The sequence below is a fragment of the Colletotrichum aenigma genome (genome assembly GCF_013390185.1).
Source record: "Colletotrichum aenigma strain Cg56 chromosome Unknown KSG_Cg56_contig09, whole genome shotgun sequence".
In the NCBI taxonomy this organism is placed as follows: domain Eukaryota; kingdom Fungi; phylum Ascomycota; class Sordariomycetes; order Glomerellales; family Glomerellaceae; genus Colletotrichum; species Colletotrichum aenigma.
This window is the reverse complement of record NW_023500915.1, coordinates 276,408-302,487: the sequence shown is the minus strand read 5'-3', so window position 1 is coordinate 302,487 and position 26,080 is coordinate 276,408. Positions and strand designations below refer to the sequence as shown.

Genomic DNA, 26,080 nt, shown 5'->3' with positions numbered 1-26,080 from the left:
CTAGGTAGGTAGGTATCCATTTCAAATCGGGAAACGGCATGGAAACATTCGACGAGAAAGGAAGGGTCCAACGTGCATAATTTCACCTTGGGTTGGTTCATCCTGCAGCTGAATGTCGCTGCGGCCAGGGCCGAGGTTTCCCATCGCAGACGATCCCGTGACGGTGACGGTCACGATGACTGTCATCGAAGACGATGGGACGGGAGTCCGAGCCCATCCAGAAAAGACTGGACCATGAAGGTGTCCGAGCGATGGGCCAATGTGGACGTGAAGTGAAGGGAGGCAACTTTTAGGGCGACAGGTCAAATTCGGATGGAACACTAGTGTGCAAACCGGGTCTGGATCGGATCTGATCTGAAAGACTCAAAAGTCAAGACCACGCCGCACAGCAAACATACAGAAGATGTCGACAGCATACATACATACCTAGTAGTACGAGGCCGCCGTAAGCGCATAATGTTGGCTCATTTTGCGCACCTTAAGCCGGGCCTCTATAGCACCAGCCGCCCTATCAACGCACGCAATGCCATCCCCAAAAAGCCAGCCGCGCAAGACGAGCCCCGATCTCTAAAACAGGACCCGGTCGACTGTTGAGTAGGGAAGAGACGTCGGGCCCAACCAGCGTGCCGCACTAACCTTGACCAGGGGGCTGGTCCCGTCCTGTTCGTCGCAGCAGCCGCGCCAAGGTAGGTACCTAGGTACCATAGGAGGCGCAGCCAAGGCCCGCTGCTTCCTGTCCATTACCTAAGCACCTAAGGCACCTCATCTACCTATCTAACCTTACCTAGGCACCTTAGGTTCTTAGGTTATCTTCCAACCTGCCTTTTGACGGCAACGGCGACAGCGACAGCGACAGCCACGGCGGGGGCACGCTGCAACGGTGGAATGGAATTCTTATTCAGAATGGATGACCCGACCAGGTAGGTTGCTGGCTGGCTCAGCGGTGCCCTTGCGCTGCCGAAGATGATCTGCACCAGGAACTCGTGTCGTGCCGCCGTAAGCCACCTCTGACACCTATATACCTACCTACCTAGTAAGGTAGGTACGAAAGGTAAGGTAGTCCCTCACCAAAGGTACCTAAGAAGGGGGAAACGTCTCGACAGGCCATGGCCGAAATGCAACAAGTGCGGTCCATCACTGGCAAGTCCATTACCCATGATTCCCGCGTGTAAACGGCAGAAGTGTGCTCTCGTCATCTTCGTCGTCTACAATCGGATGGAAGAGGACAGCTTGGGGCTGGTTAAGGTACCTGAAATGGAAAGCTGGAACATGTTCCACCCGACGTTCCACTGGGCTGCATGAAGGGCGGAAACCCGGGGCGGGAACCCCGTTGCTTCGAATAGATAAGGTACCTTGAGGCCAATCGCAAACCCCTTTTTGCCCTCTGCTCGGTGCGTGAATGGGCTGCACCTTGAGTCGACGACCTACACGCACTCGTCGTCCGATAAAGTTGGTGGTCTCGTATCTAAATGCAAAATGCTTCTCGTACTCCTGCAAGCCGACAGTGGTGTGCGTGTGTCTTCCCGACTAATCATTTCGAGCCTACGTCAACCTTTTGTCGCAGCGTTTGCTACCCGGATCCCTCTGTACCTGAGCATTTGAGCTTTCGAATTTCCAACTGCCGCTTCTTAAGTAGACCACAGGCGGCTTCATGCATGTTCCCCCGTCGGTAGTCGGTAGCCGTCATGGACTCGCTTCGGGCTTCCATCAGTATCGTGCTTTGCTTGCGCGCAAGCTCGAAAACTCGACGCGAACGTATGCCTATGCCTGTACGGATACTGCAGTGCAGCATTGCGGACGCGCTGTCCGATGCCAGCATCCCCGGCGCATGAGGGTGCTGGAGCCAGTGCAACATCAGACTGGGGGCACCGAGGAGGTTGGCAGGGCTGATTAGCGACACCTGCAACGGTCGCCAGCCTTTGAGCCCTATACCATGTCCATCACCATGGGGCTGCCCCCATTTCCGTCTCGAGTTTGATGGCTGAGCCGCTCGGTCAATTTAATTCGTTATGCAACGCGTTTCCTGCTGATGACCGCGGAAAATTTTCTGAAGAACGAGCGCCTCACAACAAACAATTGCTTAAACCGAGAGTCCTTACTTGCAAGTTTGCGTCCGAGCTCGACGACTCACAGGCCACTGCGGTCTGTTGGAATAGGCACGAAGAGTCTTTTGCAAACCTCTGTCGGGCCGGGAGAACACAGAATTTCAGGCACGCCGACCTGGCACATCTGCAATTCAAATGCTCTCCCAAGAAGTGGGTGACTTGGATCAGTCTAGACAAGGCAACATATGAAATGTGCTTCCCTTTAGGTTCCGTGTCAAGTCGATCCTGGGCCGGTGTAGATCCGAAGACCGGAGTCCATTGTTCGGAGCGGCGGGGCCAGCCGGATCGAAGAGCCGCACTTGCTCCGCAACGCCCGAGCTTTGGACGAAGCACGTCTGGAGACTTTCGATTTCCTACCTTATTCTATTTGCGTTATCGGAAATACTCTGGGAAAAATCACCTGGATGATTTTGCTCTCATGCAATAGACAGTCTTTATCACGCTGCAATGCACACCAAGATATCTAGCCTACTATAGGTGCCCAAGCATGCTGTCTCAGCCTCTTCTTTCACTGACTTTAATTTTTGGTCTGTGCCAGAAGACTTTCCAGCTCATATCTTGGGGACGAATGTGTGCTTGTGCGCAACAAAAATGTATGTAGTGAAATGAAAAACATAGCCTTGAAGTTGTTGAGAGAGGAGAAACGTCTTGCGTCGGAAAGCTGGCAATGATGGACGACATTGTGAAGCATTCCTTCCATTCATCTTACCCCCCGTTAACTCAGTTAGGTTGAGGGTCCTGGTTTGGAGCCGGAGCTAGTTCCGGGGCATTCACTCAGGCGTCCATGGACACTTACCATCCGGGTCGGCAGCTTACATAAGGCAAACCGGTCAGAGGTAAGGTACGGATAGGTATGACTTGCCAGTGTCAGTGAATGCGGAGGAGCATGACTAGCTTCATCAAGATACCTACCTACACAACTACCTCTAAGGTAGGCAAAGCGGGAGGAGATGCACAGTGCGGTCGGACGGTGCTGTGTTTTGAGAAGACGGTTCGGCGATAAACCAATGACCTCATGTCGCAGAGAGAGCTAGCGCTGGAGATCTCTCGCGTTACCAATTATAGCCGGCTGCGTCAGTTTTTTTTTTTTTTTTTTTTTTTTTTCACCCCGTCTCCTTTCCCCCCTCCTGGTATGCGGGCAACAAAAGGGGATGGATACGGCAGAGGGAGAAGCATCCATGCAATGGAGTTAGATGATTTCACGTGCGAATACATGAGGAACTGAGTTGTGTCTTGTTCTTATAGAATATAGAACGAACATGCTGGTGCATACGTAGACGCGATGGTTGTCTTGCCCAATCTGAGGTATCAGCTAAGACAAACAAGACAGACTTCAGCCACCAAGGCTTTTGAATGCCTACTTTAAGGTACGATGTCATCCGCCAGATTACCTTAGGGGTTCTGTACACTGCAAATACTTTACAGCGCGCACGTTGAGACGGCGGGGAAGCATGTTGTCGGGGACGGATGCCCTTTAACGCAGAGACATTTATCGACCACCTGGCTAATTCCCCTTCTAGATTCCTGGTGCAGTGGGCATTCCATACTTCACCTGTAGGCGACATTTTACGTACGCATGAAGTAAGGAGAGTCAGTCGGTTGAGCTTCGCTTTGCGGAATACCTCTTGGGAAACCCCACAGGTAGGCTGTACTGCATAGGTAGGTAAGGTAGGTACACTACACTTTGGAATACCTAGGGAACAAATCACAAGCGTCGGTAGGTACAGAGTAGATACCTATCTTAGTAAGGTACCTTGCCTTATGGTTTTCCAAGGACTCAAATCCACCAACCAACCTACGCTGGACCCTCCAACGCCGAAAACGCGCACGTCTGGACCTAGGTAGGTATGGACCGTATCGGGCTTAAGGATACGCACCGTGCAAACCTAAGCCCGATGCCGCCTGAGGCCCCAATCCAATCCCTCTAGCATCGACAGTGGATTCAACCGCCTAGCCTCAAGCAGGTACCTATTGCATCTTCTGAGCCTGTCCGCCCCACGAAGTCTGCTAGGTCGGCTCCAATCCTTACAGCTGCAGATGCCGTATGGTACCGCACCGAACGCCCAGATACTGGCACTGGCGTCGATAACCCGCTCCATACCTTCAGCTTACCTACAGGCCCGGTGCATCTGCTGAGACGGGAGCCTCGCACTACCTGCCTACCTCCTGACCTCACCGGGCGCCTGACGAGAATTGAAAAAAAAAAAAAAAAAAAAAAAAAAAAAAAAAAAAAAAGAAAAGGGAATCAGAGAGAAGGGGAAAATAAGGGCCTGAGGATCGACAAACGGATTGCTTCTTGGGGCCAAGAAGGCTGCCTTCCCAACCTTCACCACCTTTCCACTCACTGCCCCAAGCGCCTAAAGGGCTTCTTACTCCTGCAGTTCCGTCAGGTACCTTTCCTCCTTTGACCCCGTCACCTGCCGTGCAGCATCTACCGCGACCGGGCCCTGTGGTGTTTAGGTTGGTCCAAGTATCAACCGCCTTGCGTCCGTACCACTCTGGCGCAAACCAAATTTCTGCTGGCCACTTTCCCCCCCCGGCAATCCCTTCCCCCTGTCTTACCGCGAATCCATCAACGGTGCGTCTGGTCGAGTCAACAAGTCAATACCGCATCTGGTATTGCTTCATTGACCTGTCGCATCGCCGTCACCATCTCCTGAACATTGTCGCCCTCGACGGAAACCTTCCGATCATCACTCCGCGTTGCACCCACCTACCCACCGACCCGATCGCGACTCTGTTCGGCGCCTGCCCTTCGTCACGCACGCAGCTCGCTTCAATTAAGCCCCCAAGCCGACGGGAAACAAGGAAGCAATAGGCAACAGACAAGTTCAGATTGCCATCGCCGCGTCTCCCATGGTTCGTCTGTTGACGGCCGCCCGATTGCAGCAAGATGGCGACCCTGCCGGTAGGGGAGGACAAATGGGTGGACTACGTCGCTGAGAACAGGAGACACGCCAACGACCTGGAAAAGCGCGTTCACGTAATCGAATTGTTCAAGCTCGCCATCGAGGCAGAGCCCAACAGCGTCAGGGTTTGGCGCGCATACTGCGAATACTTTTGGTCCCTGTACGTTGACAGTCAGACCCCCGAATCCGGATGGACCGACGAGGAACGCCTTATGGGCCGCGAGCTCTTCTCTCTCAACGCCGCCCTCAGCCTTTGGCAGCAAGGTTACGAATCCATCCAGTATCGCATCAACGACAGCCATGAACTGTGGAATCAATGGATCTCTCTTGAACGCGCCATGCTTGCCGGCACACGCACCGCCGAGGGCATCCGGCGCATTACCTTCCTCTATACCGATCGCCTCCAAGTTCCTCACGTTACCCGCGACGATACTGCGCAAGCCTTTTCCGAGTTCCTTTCCACCTATAACAAAGCTGCCTGGGAGGAGACCATGCAAGCTGTTACCGCCAAGTCACAGGAGGCCAAGAAGCTCACCGAGGATCGCGACATGTTCGAGCTGAAGCTCAGACAGGCTCGCCAAGAGGGAAAGGAAGACGTTTACCGCGCTCTGATGAAAGAATATCTGGAATGGGAATGTAATCAGAGCAAGAGAAGCAACAAACACGCCGAGGCTACTGGTGACCTTTGCAGAGGCCTCTACGCAAGAGCTTTGACAGGGGTTTTCGCTTTTGACGACACCATCTGGAACGAGTACGTTCGATTTCTCTCCACATCTGGCACTTACGCTCAGTCGCCTCAGGGCATGGTTGACGTCTTACGGCGAGCCGTGGACCATTGCCCTTGGTCTGGTACCATCTGGTCCCGGTACATTTTGACTGCAGAAGATGCCAGACTGCCTTTCAACGAGATCGAACAAATCAAGCACAAGGCCACCAGCAATCCCGAGCTCTATAAGAACGGCATGGCCGCTCTCCTTGACATGTATGCTGCGTGGTGTGGTTTCCTCAAACGAAAAGCCATGGATCTCAACGCAACCGACGAGGACGTTGATGTAGCCGACATGGGCTTGCGTGCCGCCCTCGAATTCGTCGATCAAGCCAAGAACCGATATGGCGATAGCTACAGAGGCGATCCCAACTTCCGTTTGGAGCGGATTTACATCCAATATCTGACTGAGAAGAAGCGCAATTTGGATGAGGCGAGAGGTCTCTGGCACAAGCTGGCTGAAAAGCAGCTGTACGCTGATAGCTACGACTTCTGGTTGAACTACTACCTCTGGGAAATGATGGTATTTGCTTCCAGTGGCAAGGATCGCAGCCCGACCCCTTCGACGGCTGCGATAGGTCTGCGAGTGCCATCTGTGGCTACGGCGGTGCTCGGCAGGGCAATAAAGAGAAAGACTCTGGACTGGCCCGAAAGAGTCATTGACGTGTATGTGCAGCATTGCAACGACTACGAGCTGCCTAGCACGGTACGCAACGCTATCGATACCGTTTACGAAACGCGCAAGGAGGTTGCGAAGCGGAGAGAGAGAGAGGCCGCGCAAGCGGCGGAATACTATGCGGCCGCCCAGGCGCAGGAACAACAGGCTGCTCACGCAGCCCAATCGGCAGATGACGATTCGTCCTCTAGCTCCAAGAGAAAGCGAGACGACGAGACTGAGACAGTCGACGCGACGGCGAACAAGAGACCCAAGAACGATGCCGCCGAGGCAGAGGCTACGGCGCTGAAGCAGCAGCAGAGCCTGAAGAGAGATCGGGAGAACACGTCGGTCCTGGTTAGCAGACTTCCAAGTGAAACCACAAAAACCAAAATACGGCAGTATTTCAAAGAGTATGGCCACATCGTCGAAGTTACGGATCCCGCTATTGACCCTCAAGACAACACCCAGACCGTCATGGTAGAGTTCAGGACACCGGAGGAGGCGCAATCGGCACTTCTCAGAGACGGGAAGTACTTTGGCACAGCCCAGATCAGCGTCGAGCCTGGCACTGATTTGACGCTGTATGTCACGAACTACCCCCCTACCGCGGACAAAACGTATCTCAGCAAGCTCTTCCAGGACTGCGGCGAAGTCTTAAGCATCAGAATGCCCAGCCTAAAAGGCAACGTCCGCCGAAGATTCTGTTATGTGACGTTTCGCGACCGAGCCGCCTCTGCCAAAGCTTCTGAAATGAATGGCATTCTTCTCGATGGCAGGTTCAAATTGGTGGCGATGTACTCTGATCCCTCGCGGGCAAAGAAGCGTGAAGGCGCTGTTGAAGAGGGTCGTGAGCTCCACATCACTGGCCTTGACCCGGCAGCAATCGAGGAGGACATTGAAAAAGTGTTTTCCAAGTATGGTACTGTCAAGCGCACCAACATCCCGAGGAACAAGGGTGGCAAGGCCCACGGAGTGGCTTACGTCGAGATGGAGACCAAGGCGCAGGCTGAGGCTGCTGCGTCCGAGTTGGACAAAGCCAAGCTACGCAACAGCATCATGTCCGTGCAAATTTCGACACCCAGCAACTTCAAGAGGACGGCAATTGCCTCAAAAGAGGACGCATCCCCCGCACCAAGCCGGGACAACGAAGGGGACGAGACTATGACGGACAGCAACGGCGACTCACGTCAAGTTGGCCCCAACCGAGCTGAGATTGCCTCGCGGACGATTGCCCTCCTCGACATCCCCGACACGGTCAATGACGCACGTATCAAGGAAATTGTTGAGCAAAAAGTTGGGGGCTTCAAAAGTCTCGTTTTACAGCCCAGCCACGGCGGTGCCAAGATCGAGTTCGAGGACGCGGCCAGCGCGGGCCGCGCTGCCCTTCAACTTGACGGTTACATCCTGGATGGCCGTAGATTGCGAACGGGAACCGTCGAAGAGTTGAAGCAATCCAAAGGGGAGATTCGCACTGACAAGATCGTTTATGGTACAGGGGGGAAGAAGCAGAGCGACAAGCCCTCCACCTCTAAAACCACCGGAGCGACCTTGATTCCGCCGTCCACGACTGTCAGGCGTCCGGTTCTGGGCAGGGGTGGTGCCAAACGAGGATTGGGATTTCTTCCGAAAGCGGTGGCTGTGGGAGGCGCAGGTGGGAATGGAAAGCCGCAGCAGCAGTCTGATACCAAGGTGAACGGTGCTAGTGTTGGAGAGGGGGAGACACGGAAACCGATGAAGAGCAACGCCGACTTCAAGGCAATGATACTGGGATCTAATGCGACCAAAGAAGATGGTGAGGGGAGGAACGGTAACGGGCAGGCTGGGGAAGGCCAGCACTAATACTTACGGCGTCCGGCGGAATGGGAATGTAACTCTCTTGTTGCATTTGGGCGCACGGTACCCTCCCCTGCCTTGCTCAATTCATGACACCGGGGGCTAGTGCCCGGTGTATACCAGCCATCTGCTGTCTTTAGCTTATATATTGCAGCTACCCACCCAGGGACGGCCAACGCAGAGTGTAATTGTTATGATTCTTGCATTGTATCTTTACCAGTTCGTCTATGAGGTCTATCGACTGTGACATGATGCCAATCATGAGCCTCTCCTTTGAGAGGAGAAGAGCTTTATGGCAAGGGCCTTTCTACCTCGTGCATGATTCTCATTCCTTGATCCCACAACACGTTTACAGCCAACAGTATCTAGCTGCCCACACATCATTTGGGGGCAGACACATGCCAGCACCTTCCAATCCTTGTGCCTCTCCAGCTATCCATCCCATTAAGTAACCTCTCCTGTATCCACAGAGACTTCCTCACCGGCCTAGCGTTGTGGATTTTCTAGGCACCATCTACCAATGTGCATACTATGCCTTGGTCACGGGGGTGTTACCGTTGTCCTTGTTCGCGTCTTGTGAGAATATCTTTTGCCAAATGGCCAGCCAGCGCTCATGTTGGGCAGTTGGCAACTTTCCTGGTTGCTTAAATGAACGTGTGAGGAGCTCCCGAAGCCGTGTGCGCAGTACTTTGACGACGAGCATGGTCTTCCAGTCAGGAAGGGCAAATCTACAGCGATTGCCATCCAGGACAAGCACACCAGAAAACATCTACTCAGGTTAGATTGGCTATAATCACAGGAGGTACTGCAGGGAGGCGACTCACATCAGCTCTTACATCACCACAAAGGAGAGCAATGGCAAAGGGATCAGCTGCTGTGGTTTCATGCGCGTGGTAGACACTGTTTGAACTTGTTAGTCTATGCTCGTCGGGCTATTTGGAGAAAGGGGCTCTACCTCTTTGACTGCATTATGTGGTAGTATGACATCCACTTGATCTCATTATGGCCTTTGTTGACTGAGGATGGATGCAGACTGATGGATTGGTTGTTGCCAACATTTCGCAGGCCTCGGCTGCCTGGGTTGTCACGCACCAGAAGTTTGGGGTAGAAACTCCAAGCAATGACCGCTGTTGTGATAGCGTCGTTTTCGCTGTTGTTATTGACTCTGTGGGGGATATCAAAGAAGTTCTGATGGCGTCGGCCCCGCGAGTTTGCTCCGTACCGCAGTCGGTTCAGTGCCCTTCTCTCATCGTCTGTCAGCTGCAAGAAGCCAGAGTCTGCGACCGAAACCAGGAGTTGGCCTTTCAGATCTTCAATGTTTGCAAGTGTTTGCTGGCTAAGAAAATTTTTGCGACAAAACTGGAAGTCTTTGCCGCCAGACGCACTCGTCGACTGGCAGACTCGCTTCCAGGCAAGGTAGGCGTTATATATGGTCAAGAGATCCGAGTCGCCTCTGCGGAATCCCATTCTCACAATATCTGCCTGCGCCCGCTGGCCAAATGGCGCCGAGAAAGGCGTCTTCGAGGATAGAATAGCCGCCACGGTGATGGCCATGTCCAGGCACTTGAAGATGGCGCCCATAAGAATTAGCTTTCCCAGAAACACGTCGAGAGGAAGTCGCGCGAGCTGGTGACCGAGCGGAGTCAGGTCCTCTGCGGGGGTCAAGGCTCGCACATCAATGAGTGCGTCCACAGCACGGCGGATGTTTTTGGCTGACGGAGGGTCCAGAGCCTCGCTCAGCGTCTCCTCGATGCCGCCGATCTTGCAAATCTTGACGCGGATGGCGAGGTCTTGGAGTGATAGTCGAAGCATTTCTGGTGTTTGCTGGTCGCTCATGAGCGAGTCGTGCCTGTGCTTCGTGAAAAGGTGGAAGCAGAGTCCCTCCTGGACACGACCGGCCCTGCCACGTCGCTGCTTGGCGTTCGCTCGGGAGATGAAGGTGTCGATGAGCCGCGAGAGCTGTCTTCTCTCGTCGAATCTCATCTCACGATGCTTGCCGGTATCGATGACGCAGGTAACGTCTGGGATTGTAATGCCAGTTTCAGCGATGTTGGTGGCGAGGACAACCTTGCGAAAACCAGGAGGAGGGACAAGAAAGGCAGCTTCTTGATCCTCGGTTGCAATGGTTGAATGAAGAGGGTAGATCAACCAGTTGGAGGCGAACGAGGGGTCGCCGGATAGGAGGTCGTTCAAAGTTCTAATCTCGGCGATACCGGGCAGGAAAACCAGAATAGCTTTGCTGTACGCTGTATACTCTGTGTCAGATGCTACTTTGGCGATGAGCTGCACGATAAGGTCGAAGTCGATCCGGTACTCGTCCATCTGGGCGAGAGTTGACCTTGTCTTTGCGGAATAGGCTGAGAGGTCGGCCCCAGACGTAGACTTGGGCGTGTCGGTGTCTACATCTACCATGTCGTCGTCTAGGTCGATCATCTTTTCCTGGTTGGTCTGCCCAACCATGTAGCCGGTCGTCTCGATGGCATCCTCTAAGTAGCAGACCTGCACGGGAAAAGTTCGCCCTGGCACAGTCAATACTGGTGCTCCACCGAGATATTTGGAGAAGCGCTCCGCGTCGACTGTAGCCGACATCAGAACCACCTTCAAATCCTTTCGCCTCAACAGGAGCTTCTTGAGGATGATCAACAAGAAATCGCTGTCGATAGACCTCTCGTGGACTTCATCGAGCACGAGGTGGGTAACCTCTCGCAAGTCATTTGAGCCTTCCAGCATACGCATGACTATGCCAGTGGTCGCATACACCAGGCGTGTCTCTCGAGACGTGTTCGCCTCCAGTCGAATGGAATAGCCAACCAGGGACCTGTTTGTTCCCACATCACCTCGGTTTTCTCCTAGCTCCTCGCTGACGCGCTTGGCCAACGAGATGGCCGAGATACGACGTGGCTCGGTGCAGTAAATCTTGCATGGTTTGCCCTGGGATAGTTGGTGCTCCAGCAGGAACGCTGGCGTCTGCGTACTTTTTCCACAGCCCGTCTCGCCGCAAATGATGACCACTTGCTCTCTGTCGACGGCGTCGGTGACCTGCTGCTTGAAGTTCCACATGGGAAGCTGCATGCGAGACTGGAGCATGGCCTGATATCTGGGGGTGCTGCTCTTCCGAGACCAAATGTTCTGGTAGTACTCTGGGCCACCAGAGAGGCGCTTGGCTGCCTCCAGGCCAGCTTCGTCTCTGTTGTCATTCCCACTTCTACCAGCGCCCCGGCCCTTGAAAGCACCTTGGATGATGACTCCGTCTTCAAGTTCCTGATCTTGCCTTTGGCGCACAAGACTTCTTAGCTCCCGGATGGCGTCTCGGTCCTTGGAGTCCAGGAGGCTCTTCCTGGTGTCGGCGAGCTCATCCCATAGCTCACGCCAGACAGCAGGAAGTCTCATGCCGACCTTCTCCTCCTTGGCCGACGTGCCAAACACGTGAAACAGTGCCCAGGTTGCAATGAAGGCCTCTGACTGCTTGTTGTCCGGTGTGGCAATTGATTTCATGCTGAAGTTGAAGCTGGTCGGGTAAGCGATGGTCTCTACGCCATCGTCCTGAGATTGCGGGAGGGAGCCCTGGGGTTTGGCCCAGGACACGGAAACAGAGTGACGGTTGGCAAAAGGTACTTCCGAAATAAGTCGGTACGTAATCTTTACCGAGGCGTCCCTGTAATTCTGTTAGCTTATTGTAGCCTTCGAAGCATGTCCCGGAATACACACCTAGCTCTGCAAGCTTCCTCGAGGGCCCTCATGGGGGTGACGCCAGTCCATTTTCCAAAATCCCGGATCGTAATCTTCACGCCGTCTGTGCCGTTGACCACGGTACTTGACTTTCCAGTGGCATCGACCTCAGTCACAGGCAGGTTGGCAAAAAGATCAGCAAGGGCGTCGTCGCCGTCATCGTCGCTGCCTCCCTCGGCGAGAATTTCGGCTGCGATGCGGGTGGCCTCATCGTTGACGTCTCCGTCAGATGACACAGCAGGCTGCTCGGTGTCCGTTCCAGGCTCCTTCGCATCTTCTTCCTGTGCGTTTTGTTTTCTCGCATCTGCAAGCTCTCTCTCCAGGACGATCTTTTGAGCCTTCCATTGCTGCTCAGCCGGAAATTTGTCAAACAATACGTCCTTTTCAATTCTGTCAAGTTTCGCACGAAGCTTGGCCTTCTTCTCATCGTCCTCGTTCCCGCTGCCATTACTGTTCTTCTGCCTCTTTCTTCCTTGCTGGTTCCGTTCAAATTCGAACAGCTTGGCCTTTGTTTCGAGGTAGGCGGGTAGTAGGTCGTCAGGTTCGATGTCGCTGTCGCACACCACCGCAACCCTCTTCTTCTGAGCCACTTGAGTCCCTTTCTTGGATGTTATAGCAGGTTTCTGGCGACTGTCGGGCTCCAATACTCTAGGTGTAGTTGCACCCGAAGGCAGAGGGCTTTCAGCAGGCGTATCTGAAAATTCCTGTTAGCTTGATTTCCATCGAGACTGTGAGCTTTGGGTTCCTCATTCACCCAAAGGCTTGTTGCCATGTCTTCCCCGACCATCGTAGTCGGGTAACTCGTCAGTTGGGCATTCTCTAGCCAGCCAGTCAAGGGCTTCTTCCAGTCCCCACAAACTGTCTTTGGCGATGGCAGGTATATTGGGAGCAATGTCCAAGATATAACGCATGACGGACTGGACGCGATCTTCTGGAAAGCCGACGCTGCCGAGGGTCTGTTGTAGGGTCCAGAGCTTGATGGTCATATCTTCCTCCGGCAGCATCTTGCCGCTGGCAGCACTTTCCGTGGATACGCTAGAAGAAGCAAAACGGCTTTCGGCTTGGATGAGGTCCAAGATCTGATCCATAAGCTCTTGGGGCAACCACTTCCTAGAATTGATGGAGTCGGCCTGGCTTCTGAGCAGTCGCCGATCAGTTTCAAGCCGTGTACGCTGACGCTGAGCATCCCTCTTGGTCTTCTGAGCGTATTTGTCAACAAGCAACTGCAATTCATCTTCTTCAAGCTGCTTTTCATATTCTTCCGGGCTCAAGGTCTTCTGGGCCGACTGGTCACCCGGGGGAATAGACTGAGATGCAGCAGAAGCATCTTGGGCTGTGGCAGCATTGGATGCGGCATTGGCGGCCCGGCCGTTGGCGGCATTATCAGAGCCCTCAGCGGGTTCGGTCCGAGCCTTGGATGAAGCAACGGAGGTGGTGGCGAAACCTCTAGCCGGGTTGGCAGCGGCCTTCTTCTTTTTCTTGGCGCCAGCCATGGCTGGTCGCGTGGAAGGGTAGACTTCAGGATTGAAAATAAAGACTGGATTCGCGCTCGATCGGAGTAGATGAGATCAGGGCGACGAGGACAGGCAGATAGGCAAGACGTGTTGCAGGGCAAGTCAGACTCGGGGTTTTTCCAAAAAGACCCAAGCCGGGCCTAAGTTGATCGGGAGCGACAGAATGAGGAGCCGAGCCGAGAAGCAAGAAGTGAGGACAGGCGTTGGGCAAACAGAAATGCCGCTTTTTGCTGTCCACGGAAGAGATGTGCTGGTGGGCTCAGGGAGCCACGGCCTGAGCGAATTGGGTCAGTGAGTAAACGAGCAAACGAGTGGGTGAGAGGAGGCAGATGTTGGGTGGAATGAGGCAGTGGATGACAATGTTTTATTTTACCCTTTCTTTTTTTTCCCTCTTTTTTGAGCCAAGTGTGGTAGCCAGGCAGGGAAGATACCTTAACGATACAAGTGGACACGGAGGTGAGTTTGATGGCCACAAGCTTCAGGTGAAGTGCCTGAAGGCAAGGTAGGGTTGTATATCCGTAGAGTGCAGAGAGAAGTGCTGTGCGGGCATGAGGGTGAGATGTGTGGTGAGTTGTGATGATGAGGATGAGGGTGCGAGCGTGAGCGTGGCAGAGTGATGTCAGTAGTGAGCTCGGCTGCCAAGGGTAATGAATATTTTTGCTTCTGCGTTTGTGAAAACGGGCTCGATTACCTATGCCAGGTCATGGATGTTGTGCATGTTGGGCGACAGGCAAATAGAAAGTATTTTTGCGGCGGAATGGGGGCGACAGGGTGCCTGTATGGCTGGCTCGAGGCAAGGGACGGAGGATGGGCTCGAGGCAGGACCTGGACCTCAGCAACAGGCGGGTGGTATTGCCCGGCGTTTGAGTCTAACTGGACACTGTGGATGTGATTTTTAGAAGTGGATGTGGATGTGGACGACAAAGTGCTGCTGAAGGTGCAATCGTCGTTCAAATTGGGTGTTGGCTACCTACCTTACCTCTGGCCCGAAGAATTAGCGCTAAGGCAGGAGAAGAGAAAGCCCAGAGCGAGAGGTCTTTGTCACGTCACCCAATTGGCACCTTCCCTCCCGTTAGGCATTGAGTCACCGGCGAAGCTCGCACGTCGGGCCCCCCTTTTTTTTTCTTTTTTTTCTCTTTTTTTTTCCGGTTCCCCTTTGTGCCAGTCAATTGGCCTGCTACCTCATTCAACCAATGCTTAAACCTGGATCCTCATTCAAGGTACGAAGATATTAGCACAACTTCACCATGAGTTACACAATTCGTAGACACCTTAAATCAAGACATGTAAAGGAATTTCTCCTTGCACACCTGCGCTTCGCCACAACTAATCCGTGCATCCACGCCCACCTGATGCCGACGAGTGCCCCGCGGTGGAAAAGTTGACCATGACATGACCGCCTTCCCTATCAAGAAGCATAACCCCGCCAATCTACCGGGCTAAGGTACCTCCTACCTTACCTTAGGTGAGGGAAGGTACCTACCACCCTAAAGTACCTCCATACCTAAGGTGCCAGGCCCAGACCACACAGCCCTAGAGCCGGATTCTGCCCACATCCGACTGGGGCATGGGTTCTGTGTGTCCACTGAGTTGGAGCTACTTACGCCGCCAAGACAGGAGGAGCGCGCTGTACTCAGGTGTATCTCAGGCTTTGCCTTGCCTTGCCGTGCGTGCCCACTGCCTCGAGCAGCCTCAACCACACCATCGAAATCTGCCTCGCATTTTGGCACCAACGGCGACAGCACTCGATTTCTTCTCTGTCCGTCATTCAACACCACTGTATCTGCGCCTATCCTCACTTCCGTCGGTGCCACAAGTCTCCGAAACCTACCTGCTCGCCGACCATATCGCTGGCCGGCTTGCCCCCAATGATATCTTCTGTCCGCTCCCAATCCCGCCGAAATGACTGAAGTCGTCGTCAATGGCTCCGGCTCTGCCCCCGCCCCTCTCGATTTCCCTGCCACGAGAACGGCCCTGACCTCGTCTTCCACCAATGTCAGGATAGCTCATCTGCGAACTGTCGAGGACAAGATATCAAATACAGGTGAACCGGCTCCTCGGCGCCCCAATTGATCCTTCCAGCTGACCCATTGCCATCTGTTGCAGAACTTGACCCGCCATTGGTTCGCAGACTCGTCCAGTTGCTCTTCTGGACACACGCTTTCTACGCCGACCGACCCTCTCGACTCGCCGTACAGAGATGTCTCTCCGCTCTTCTTTCCAGAGGTCTCGACTTCGACGTACTCTCCGCTTTCGTTGCTGCTTTGCGCGCTGAGTCTCAAAAGCCTGGAATCGCCGCCAGTAATGCCTTCGTTCTCGTCGAGTGGTGCAGCTTGCTCATGCAGCATCTCGCCAAAAATTCCAACTGGGACAAGCTGGCTTCTCAGATCCTCCAAAGCTATGTCGACGTTTTCGACAAGTGTCTCCAGCCAGCTGCCAAAGGTGGCATGACCCATTCCGCCATCATCGTGACTCGGAGAGGCTTTCGCAAACTCTTCTCTGCCCATGAGAACCCAGACAAGGCTCTCAAGGACGCTGTTCAGCTCCTGACGACCAAGTCGGCGCAGCCTTCCATGAAAAATGCCCCGCTACTCGGCGTCATCGCCGGCGTGAGCTCTCGAATCCCCGCAGTCAAGTCGGTCCTAGAGGCCCAGAAGTCGCAGTACTTCACCTTTTACACCAGAGAGATCATTGGCTCACGGACTTCTGTTCCCCAGCATATCGCATCTGGGCTCAATGACTTCTTCCTTGACTTTGTAACCCTGGAAGATCTTGCCAAGGAGGTTATTCCATCTCTGGAAAAGGGATTGCTGCGTGCGCCTGAAATCGTTCTCAGCGATGTCATCATCCCCCTGATTCGCGCTCTTCACAAGGATTTCGACCTTTCGCAGATCCTTTTGGGAAACCTGCTGAAGCCTATCCTCTCCAATGTCAAATCCAGCAATGTCAACACTCGGAGCGGCGCTGTTAAGGCCTTCAAGGCACTGGCTGCTGCAAGTCGGGATGATAAGGCCCTGGAGAAGGTCTCGGAAGAGATTGTTGGTCCCGTCAAAGGCGGGAAATTAGCATCCGCAGACCACAGAATTCTGCACTGTGAGATGCTCGAGGCCATTCCTCTCTCCAATACTATTGCGGACAAAATTGCCGCCGCTTTGGCAGTCGTCTCTGCAAAAGAGGGAAACGAGGCTGCTCTTGCCGTCGAGGCTTCTGCTCTGGCTAGATCTACAGGATTCTTGCTTGGAAATGACACAGAAGTTGCCAAACCAATCGTGGATGCGTGCATCAAAGGCATTTCTGACAAGAAGTTCACATCTCGTCGCATTTGGCTACTTCGGGTCGGTGAAATCTTCAACGCTGCTACAAGCTCGGGTGATATTTCCCCTGCCGTCGTCAAGTTTGCTGAGACTGTCCTCCCGAAACTTTTGGACACCTACAATGAGGTAGTTGCTAATCCCCTCGTTGCCGCTCAAAACAACTTAACAGTAGGTGCCTTCATTGTCACCACCCTCACCTCCTGGTCTCAGCAAAGCAATGTGACTGCTACTGTCAAGTCATTATTGTCAAAGATTTCTATTGCGAACCAGGTTCTTGCTCTTGAGCCCAAACCTTCCTTCCTGCTCAATCCTCGCATCTATGGCAAGATTACTGTGGAGGACGAGCTTATCTGGTTCTCCCGTGCTTTGTCGGCCGCGTCAGAGCATTTGAGTGAGGAGACCACCAAACCTGTCTCGATTGCCTGGGCAGAGGCCTTCATTTTCGCCATCTCCTCATCCGGGGCAACTCCCAAGGCCAGACAGGTCGCCACGGACAGCTTGTCTCGCGTCTATGCCAGTCGTCCAGCTTTGGTCTCTCAGGCTGTTATACATGGCATCTGGCGCTGGATCGACAGCTTAGAGACGGCAGACAAGGACAGCGCAGCAGCATTGTCCAAGACCGAGAACAGCAGCCTACACCAAGTTTTACGCACCATTTGCATCAACCCAAAGAATGTGGAAGAAAGCCAACAAGAAGCTGTGCGAGCAACAATTGATCAACAGCTTTGCTCCCTACTCGTTCTTGCTCGGCAAGACCTCGTTCCTCGCTCTAGTTGGATTGACCTCTGTCTCCGCGTAGAACGGGATCCTGGAGACTTGGCACGCAGGTTTGAAGACAGCCTCATCAAAGAAATCACAGAAAGCACTTCGATCGAGCAAAAGTCCGATGTCGTCAAGAGGGCTGCCTGTAATGCCGCTGCGGAACTGGCTTTTATTGCCCCAGAAACAATAACCAGCCGTATCGTTCAAATTATACAGCAAGACCTGGAGCCGGAAGAACTGCGAAACGTTGGGCCCGTGGAGGCTGCTATTTTCAGAACCCCCGAGGGCACCGCCTTCGTGGACGTTCTCGCAAAGAAGGCCCAGACAGCTGTTCCCGATAAGAACAACAAAGATTATGACATCCTAAAGTGGGAGGCGGAACTCAGGGCCCAGCTGGACCAGAAAAAGGGGCAGCAAAAGAAGCTCACAGCAGAGGAGACGGCCAAGGTTAAGACTCAACTGCACAAGGAGGCAGAAATCCGCAAATCAGTTCGCCAACTCGAAGCCCGTTTGTTGCGCGGTATTGGTATCGTTCAAAGCCTCGCTACTGGTCCACCCACTGAAGCCAGCCACTGGATGGGCCCGGCAGTAAAGGCCCTCCTAGACGTAATCGACGCTGGGTCCAGTCTTCTCACCGGGGACGCTGCGTCTCTGGCTTACCTGGCCTGCTCTGAGCGAACCACCAGCCGTCTTGGTCCGATGAAACCTTTTGTTGGAGTTGCGACGTTGCGCGCCCGGGGCGTCACTTCGCTACCCGAAGATTACAAACAGGAGCCTGTGGATGAGCTCGTCACCAGGGTACTCTACCGTTTGCGATTTGCTGGTGAGCAACGACCCTTCGATACTGTCTCGCTTGTATACGCTCTATCGCTGGTCTTCACCGTCCTGGAAAGCGGAGGTTTCGGCCCATCGGCTGATGACCGTGATGCTCAGCTTGTCCTCGCCATTGAATTCCTTTCTTTCCACACCATCACCTGTGAGGACCCTGCAACTCCTCGTATCCAGGTCCTGTCTTCCCTCATATCTTCCATGCAACAGTACACGCAGCATTACAAGATTGTCAAAGACTGTTTTGCTGACATGTGCCGTTGCGTTGCACCCAACATGACCCCGGAAGAGATTGCGGTGCTGGCTAAGGGAACTATCGTCCCTCAGATAAGCGTCCGGACTACAGTATTGCAGGCAATTAGTGCAGAAGTCGACATGAGCGATCTTGACTTCTCCGACGAAATCTGGCTAGCATGTCATGATGATGTGGAGGAGAATGTCGAGCTTGGTCGGGAGATCTGGGAGGAAAGCAACTTCAGCCTGTCCCCTGAAGTTCCTGCCAAGATGCTACCCTACCTGTACAGCATTGATGGCCAACTGAGGAGGGCAGCTGCCCGCTCACTTGCGGAGGCCTGTAATTCACACAAGGCTACCCTCGAGTCGATCTTGGATGCTCTCGAATCTTCGTATGTTGAGCTCGCGAAACCACGAGTTCCCGAGCTGGATGCCTACGGCATGCCCAAGAAGACCAATCTCGCCGACCCCTGGGAATCACGACACGGTATAGGATCCGCTTTCAAGGAGCTTGCGCCACACATGGACAAACAACAACTGGATCCGTACTTCGAATTTCTCATTGAAAGGGGGCCACTAGGCGACCAGAACGCGAACGTCCGTAGTGAGATGCTCGACGCAGCCATCCGCGCCATTGACATTCATGGCAAGGGTATGGTTGAAAAATTGATGAAGGTGTTTGAGCGCACCTTGGAAGGCCCAGATAAGAACACGGAGGCTTCTGACCGTGTCAATGAAGCTGTCATCATCATGTACGGTGCTCTTGCTCGGCATTTGAAACTGGGAGACTCAAAGCTCCCCGTTGTCATCGAACGACTTCTGTCAACCCTCAGCACGCCATCGGAGACCGTTCAATACGCCATTGCGGAATGCTTGCCGCCACTGGTGCAGGCTTATGGCGACAAATCGTCGAAGTACTTCCAGCAGGTCCTTGAAGCGTTGCTGACCTCCAAGAAGTACGCCGAGCAACGCGGCGCAGCATACGGTCTGGCCGGCCTGGTCCAGGGTCGTGGAATTTCATCTCTGAAGGAACAGCGCATAATGATGACGCTGAGAGGAGCCATCGAGAACAAGAAGGAGGCAAATCAAAGAGAAGCCGCCCTCCTCGCGTACGAGCTGCTCTCCACTATTCTCGGTCGCCTTTTCGAGCCCTATGTCATTCAGATCGTACCCCAGCTTCTCACTGGATTTGGCGATGCAAACGCCAACGTTCGCGACTCTTGTCTGGCTGCAGCCAAGGCATGCTTTGGCCAGCTCAGCTCCTATGGTGTGAAGAAGATCCTGCCTACACTTCTGGATGGCTTAGACGACCAGCAATGGCGTAGTAAGAAGGGTGCCTGCGACCTGCTGGGGGCTATGGCCTACCTTGACCCCCACCAGCTAGCCCAAAGTCTTCCCGATATCATTCCTCCTCTCACAGGAGTTCTCAATGACAGTCATAAGGAAGTCCGTTCCGCAGCCAACAAAAGCTTGAAGAGATTCGGCGAGGTTATCAACAACCCTGAGATCAAGAGCCTCGTCGACATTCTCCTGAAGGCGCTCAGTGATCCGACAAAGTACACTGACGAGGCTCTGGATTCTTTGATCAAGGTCCAATTTGTTCACTACCTTGACGCCCCTTCTCTTGCCCTGGTTACAAGAATTCTCCAACGCGGCCTTGGCGACCGTTCCAACACCAAACGCAAGGCTGCACAAGTCATTGGCAGTCTTGCCCATCTTACGGAGCGAAAGGATTTGGTCTCTCATTTGCCAGTCCTTGTTGCAGGACTTAAGCTTGCTATCGTCGATCCGGTGCCGACTACCCGTGCTACGGCTTCCCGAGCGCTGGGTTCTCTAGTTGAGAAGCTGGGTGAAGATGCTCTGCCGGATCTTATTCCTGGCCTTATGCAAACTCTCAAGGCAGACAATGGTGCTGGCGATCGTCTCGGCTCTGCCCAGGCTCTCAGCGAGGTTCTCGCCGGCTTGGGTACCACCAGATTGGAAGAGACACTCCCTACCATCTTGCAGAACGTCGAGTCATCGAAATCAGCTGTTCGCGAAGGATTCATGTCCCTCTTCATTTTCCTTCCCGTCTGCTTCGGCAACAGCTTTGCAAACTACTTGGGCAGAATTATTCCTCCCATTTTGTCAGGTCTTGCCGATGATGTCGAGTCAATTCGTGAGACGGCTCTTCGGGCCGGCCGTCTGCTCGTCAAGAACTTCGCCGTACGTGCCGTCGACCTACTTCTTCCTGAGCTTGAACGTGGCTTGGCCGACGATAGTTACCGCATTCGTCTCAGCTCCGTCGAGCTTGTTGGTGACCTGCTCTTCAACCTGACAGGCATCAGTGGCAAGACTGAGGATGACGAGGAGGATGAGGAGAGTGCCAAGGAGGCTGGCGCTTCCCTCCGCGAGGCACTCGGAGAGGAGAAGAGAAACAAGATCCTTTCCGCTCTCTACGTGTGCCGATGCGATACGGCTAACGCTGTCCGTTCCGCCGCAATCAGCGTCTGGAAGGCCTTGGTGTCCAGCCCCCGCATCCTCAAGGAACTTGTGCCAACTCTTACCCAGCTCATTATCCGCCGCCTTGGAAGCTCCAACATGGAGCACAAGGTTATTGCCAGTAATGCTCTCGGCGAATTGATTCGCAAGGCGGGCGATGGCGTCCTCTCTACTTTACTGCCAACTCTGGAGGAGGGCCTGCAGACATCGACGGATACAGATGCGAAGCAAGGTATCTGTCTTGCCCTCAAGGAGCTTATCTCTTCAGCCTCCGAAGAGGCTCTGGAAGATCACGAAAAGACACTTATCTCTGTTGTCAGGACGGCCCTCATCGATTCGGATGGAGATGTCAGAGAAGCCGCCGCAGAGGCCTTTGACTCCCTGCAGCAGATCCTGGGCAAGAAGGCTGTGGACCAAGTTCTTCCATACCTGCTCAACCTGCTGCGCTCCGAGGAAAACGCCGACAACGCACTGCAGGCGCTGCTCACCCTCCTTACAGAAACCACCCGTTCCAATATCATTCTCCCGAACCTCATCCCTACCCTCATCACTCCTCCCATTTCAGCGTTCAACGCCAAAGCCCTTGCTTCTCTGTCTCGGGTCGCTGGTGCTGCCATGAACCGCCGTCTGCCGAACATTATCAACTCTTTGATGGACAACATTATCAACTGCCAAGACGAGGCTTTGAGAGAGGACCTCGAAAACTCTTTCGACACAGTGATTCTGTCCATTGACGAGTACGATGGTTTGAACACGGTAATGAACGTCCTGCTTCAGCTTACCAAGCACGACGATCATCGCAGACGTGCTACTACCACGCGTCATTTGGCCAAGTTCTTCGCGTCTGCCGACGTGGACTACTCACGTTACAATCAAGATATTGTACGGTCCCTCCTCATCTCGTTCGATGACAGAGACCAAAATGTACTCAAGGGAGCTTGGGCCGCGCTCAGCGAGTTCACCAAGAAACTCAGGAAAGAGGAAATGGAGAGTCTCGTCACCTCAACCCGACAAGCTCTTCAACAAGTTGGCGTTGCTGGCGCCAACTTGCCAGGCTTTGAACTTCCGAAGGGCATCAACGCCATCCTACCGATATTCTTGCAGGGTCTCATGAACGGCACCCCAGAGCAAAGGACACAGGCAGCTCTGGCCATTTCTGACATTGTGGACCGGACCAGCGAGGCTTCCCTGAAGCCGTTTGTCACGCAGATCACGGGCCCCCTGATTCGTGTCGTATCTGAGAGATCTACAGATGTCAAATCTGCGATCCTGTTGACCCTAAATAACCTTTTGGAGAAGATGCCTACAGCGCTGAAGCCATTCTTGCCCCAGCTGCAACGTACATTTGCCAAGTCGCTTGCAGACACTTCCAGCGAGGTTCTCCGAGCTCGCGCAGCCAAGGCTTTGGGTACGCTCATCAAATACACGCCACGAATTGATCCGCTCATTGCCGAATTGGTGACCGGGTCCAAGACTGCGGACCCAGGCGTCAGAACCGCCATGCTCAGCGCGCTCTACGAAGTCATCAGCAAGGCCGGTGCCAATATGGGCGAGACCTCGCGCGCTGCTGTCCTGGGTCTCATTGATATGGATACTGATGAGAGAGATGATGCGATGACAATCACCAATGCCAAGTTGCTCGGAGCACTCATCAAGAACGTGCCCGAGGAGGCTGCGAACGGGCTGCTGAAGAACCGGGTGGTTACCAGTCATTGGAGTCACTCTTCGGCTCTCGCCCTCAACGCGGTGTTGGTTGAATCACCGCAGAGCCTCCTGGAAAGCCCCTTGTCGGACGAACTGCCCGATCTCCTTTGCCAGGGCATGTCGAGCAAACACGTAAGTAAACGGTGCTTGCAGCACGGTCACAAAATGCTAACGCAAGCTATGCAGCCTTACATCGCGGACAACGTCATCCTGGCCACTGGTAAATACCTATTGTCAGAATCGGTCAAGACTTTTGATTCGAACAAGAAGATTTTTGAGGCCCTGGCAAACATCATCCAGCCAGGTAATTCCGTGGACTCTCGGCGGTTGGCATTGGTTATCGTTCGCACATTGAGCCGTACCAACATGGATATGGTTCGCCCGCACGTGGGGTTGCTTGCTGGACCCGTGTTTGCCAGCGTTAGAGACCCGGTTATTCCCGTCAAGCTGGCTGCGGAAGCCGCTTTCGTTGCTCTCTTTAACGTTGCGGACGACGAAAGCAAGGTCTTTGACAAATTTGTGGATGGTGCGAACCTGCCACCCAACACCAAGAGGAGCATGCAGGACTACTTCAAACGTGTCACCCTGAGGCTCGGAGCGCAAGTACGGGAAAGGAGGGAAGCAGAGGGAGGCCAGGGAGGCCTGGGTCTGTCCAATGACGAGGTTGAAGATGAAAAGGAGATATGGAGTGTGGGCAAGGTTGACGTTGGCGAGGATGTGTTTGGCAAGTAAGGTAGGCAGGGTCAGCATACAGGATGGATGGTAAATGTGGAAAAGTTACAATTCACTTCATGCCATGACAGTTACTTGCAATTCTGGGAGTGAAAGGTGTGCGCAAAGCGCGGTGCGAAGATGAGGTATGGAAGAATTGGGGAGGGATTCCTGAGTTGGTATCGATAAGGCTGTTGTTGGCACTACAAAAAGATGTGGCCGTCCACCCCAGCCAGGCACAGGCACAGGCACAGTCTCCAGCGCTGCGAGGTGAGAGCGGTTGTTGCACACTGCGGTACGTACCTGCATTTTTGCTGTGTTGGCGTATCACGTGATGGCATGATTCATTCGGAGCCCTCGCTTAATCCTGAGTAGCTGGCTCAGTGGCCCCACTCGAATCCGCACCGCTTTCTGACTTTCCTCCAGAGAAATATTCGAGTGTCAACCCCTCTCAATTTTCCAACACCTCGACTCCCCCGGTAGGTACGACCATCGACTAGGACAACATTCAAGATGTAAGTTATCACGACCGCACCCAGCAACGCCCTGCAACACCGATTCCAGTGAGATTCCCGTCGTCCTGTGTGCCGGCAACGCCAATTCCCGGCCGTTGTGGCGTCGGGGATTGGCGGAGTCGAAACGAACCGAACACACGACGACCGGCACTTGGATGGAATCGAAGGAGGATGAACACTTTTTCCTCCCACAATGTCATGATGTATCGGGGACAAGGGCTGATTGCGACTGCTTCTCTCCAGGGTCAACTTGCGAACTCAGAAGCGCCTCGCCGCGTCGGTCATCGGCTGCGGTGAGCGCAAGATCTGGCTCGACCCCAACGAGGTCAGCGAGATCTCCAACGCCAACTCCCGCCAGACCGTCCGCAAGCTCATCGCCGATGGCCTCATCATCCGCAAGCCCGTCACCATGCACTCGAGATCCCGTGCTCGTGAGCTGAACCTTGCCCGCCGCATCGGTCGCCACCGTGGCTTCGGTAAGCGCAAGGGTACCGCCGAGGCTCGTATGCCCAGGTTCGTCGACACCAATACTCCCGGCAAGCGATCTGTGGGATAGCCTGTTGCGAAGGAGTTTCCTCGTCACACGTTTGTCCTGGCGAGGAGACTCTCATCTCAGCTACACCACGGCTGCATGCCCTTACGTGGAGATTCTATACTGACTCTCGATGAAGCCAAGTTCTCTGGATGCGCCGCCTCCGTGTTCTCCGCCGTCTCCTCGTCAAGTACCGTGCCTCCGGCAAGATCGACAAGCACCTCTACCACGAGCTCTACCACGCCAGCAAGGGTAACACCTTCAAGCACAAGCGTGCTCTCGTTGAGCACGTAAGTTACAACACCCGGACCCTTCAAAAACGAGACCACGACTATGCGTGGACGGAAGGGATGTGTGCTAACATCTTTGTTTGCAATAGATTCACCGTGCCAAGGCCGAGAAGGCCCGCGAGAAGGCTCTCAAGGACGAGATGGATGCCAAGCGTGCGAAGACCAAGGCCGCCCGCGAGCGCAAGCAGGAGAGAGCGGTGGCGAAGAGGAACGCTCTGATGGGCGAGGAGGAGGAGACCAAGTAGACGACTACATTTCGATCTCGGTCCTTAGGCGGCTGCATTCGGAGTCATCGGGTTGGGTCTTCTTTTTTTACGTCCTACTGGTCCTAATGTCGCAGCAGGGCTTTGGCATGTAGCATTGAAAAATGGAAATCGATGACATGGCAAAAAAACGGGCATGAAAAATGAGCAGCAGCAATCTTTACACGGTTATAAACTTTCAACTTATTTGTGATTCCCACGTGGGTGTGCGTATTTTGTGAAAGTTGTTGAGGTTCTTTAAGCGGCCTATCTCTAGGCGCTGTCTGCCAGCCCAAGGCCACCAGATAGCATAGGAGCGCAACCAGAGACAGACAAGGTAATTGCACAGGGCACATACAATTCGTGTCATGGGATTGTCGGGAACTAAGATAGCCCCAGGGCTCGGCAGTTACGTTTCGTTTCCTACCTACGAATACAGCGAATTCTCGATATTCTTGTGTTCGGCGGATCGGGTTCAGTCAAGGGTCCGAATGATACGATCCGTCATATGGTGTTGGCCCATCTCCATACGGCAGCGGTAAACGAGGCAAGCTTGCGTAGGTAGCTCTTAGCTCTGGGCAGTATGCAAAACCAACATTGAGGTCATCCACGGACGCGAGGCACAAAACCAGCCGTTGGGAATATTGATGGAAAATTCCATCACGTACTCAGCTTTGATCAGTAAGCAGTCGACAGGAACAGCCACAGTGCAGCAATACATTGTCGCAGACGTGGTTTCCCTATGGCGACTACGTAACGCACTTGGACTACATAAAGTTCCCAACACATACGCAGCATGTTTAGTTTTGAAGCCCTGAGCACACTTGTGCGTTGGGGAGAGAGGATGGGCGACCGGTGCATTGAAAAGAGTATGAAGAAAGAAGCACAACCATGGATTGGATCAGATTGTTTCAAATTGTCCTTGAAAAGGTGGTGATGGTGCCAGGACATTT

At 53.8% G+C, this 26,080-nt stretch overlaps 3 protein-coding genes across 3 annotated transcripts; 2 read left to right on the top strand and 1 right to left on the bottom strand.

The window, feature by feature from the left end:
- Positions 1 to 4,998: 4,998 nt before the first annotated feature.
- CGCA056_v012823 (putative RNA-binding protein) lies at positions 4,999 to 8,277 on the top strand (the record flags this gene model as incomplete). Its single annotated transcript, XM_037328067.1, has 1 exon — positions 4,999 to 8,277. The coding sequence occupies one exon, from the start codon at positions 4,999 to 5,001 to the stop codon at positions 8,275 to 8,277; it is 3,279 nt and encodes a 1,092-aa protein (XP_037173049.1).
- Positions 8,278 to 8,800: 523 nt separating this feature from the next.
- Positions 8,801 to 13,493, bottom strand: DHX29 (ATP-dependent RNA helicase DHX29; the record flags this gene model as incomplete). The annotated part of the gene is made up of 5 exons (XM_037328066.1): positions 8,801 to 9,040; positions 9,096 to 9,171; positions 9,227 to 11,926; positions 11,980 to 12,694; positions 12,755 to 13,493. The coding sequence occupies 5 exons, from the start codon at positions 13,491 to 13,493 to the stop codon at positions 8,801 to 8,803; spliced, it is 4,470 nt and encodes a 1,489-aa protein (XP_037173047.1).
- A 1,923-nt stretch (positions 13,494 to 15,416) lies between these two features.
- Positions 15,417 to 25,130, top strand: GCN1 (eIF-2-alpha kinase activator GCN1; the record flags this gene model as incomplete). Its single annotated transcript, XM_037328065.1, has 6 exons — positions 15,417 to 15,558; positions 15,621 to 22,969; positions 23,024 to 23,565; positions 24,307 to 24,576; positions 24,735 to 24,885; positions 24,975 to 25,130. 6 exons carry the CDS (start codon positions 15,417 to 15,419, stop codon positions 25,128 to 25,130), a joined length of 8,610 nt encoding a protein of 2,869 aa, XP_037173052.1.
- Positions 25,131 to 26,080: the final 950 nt, after the last annotated feature.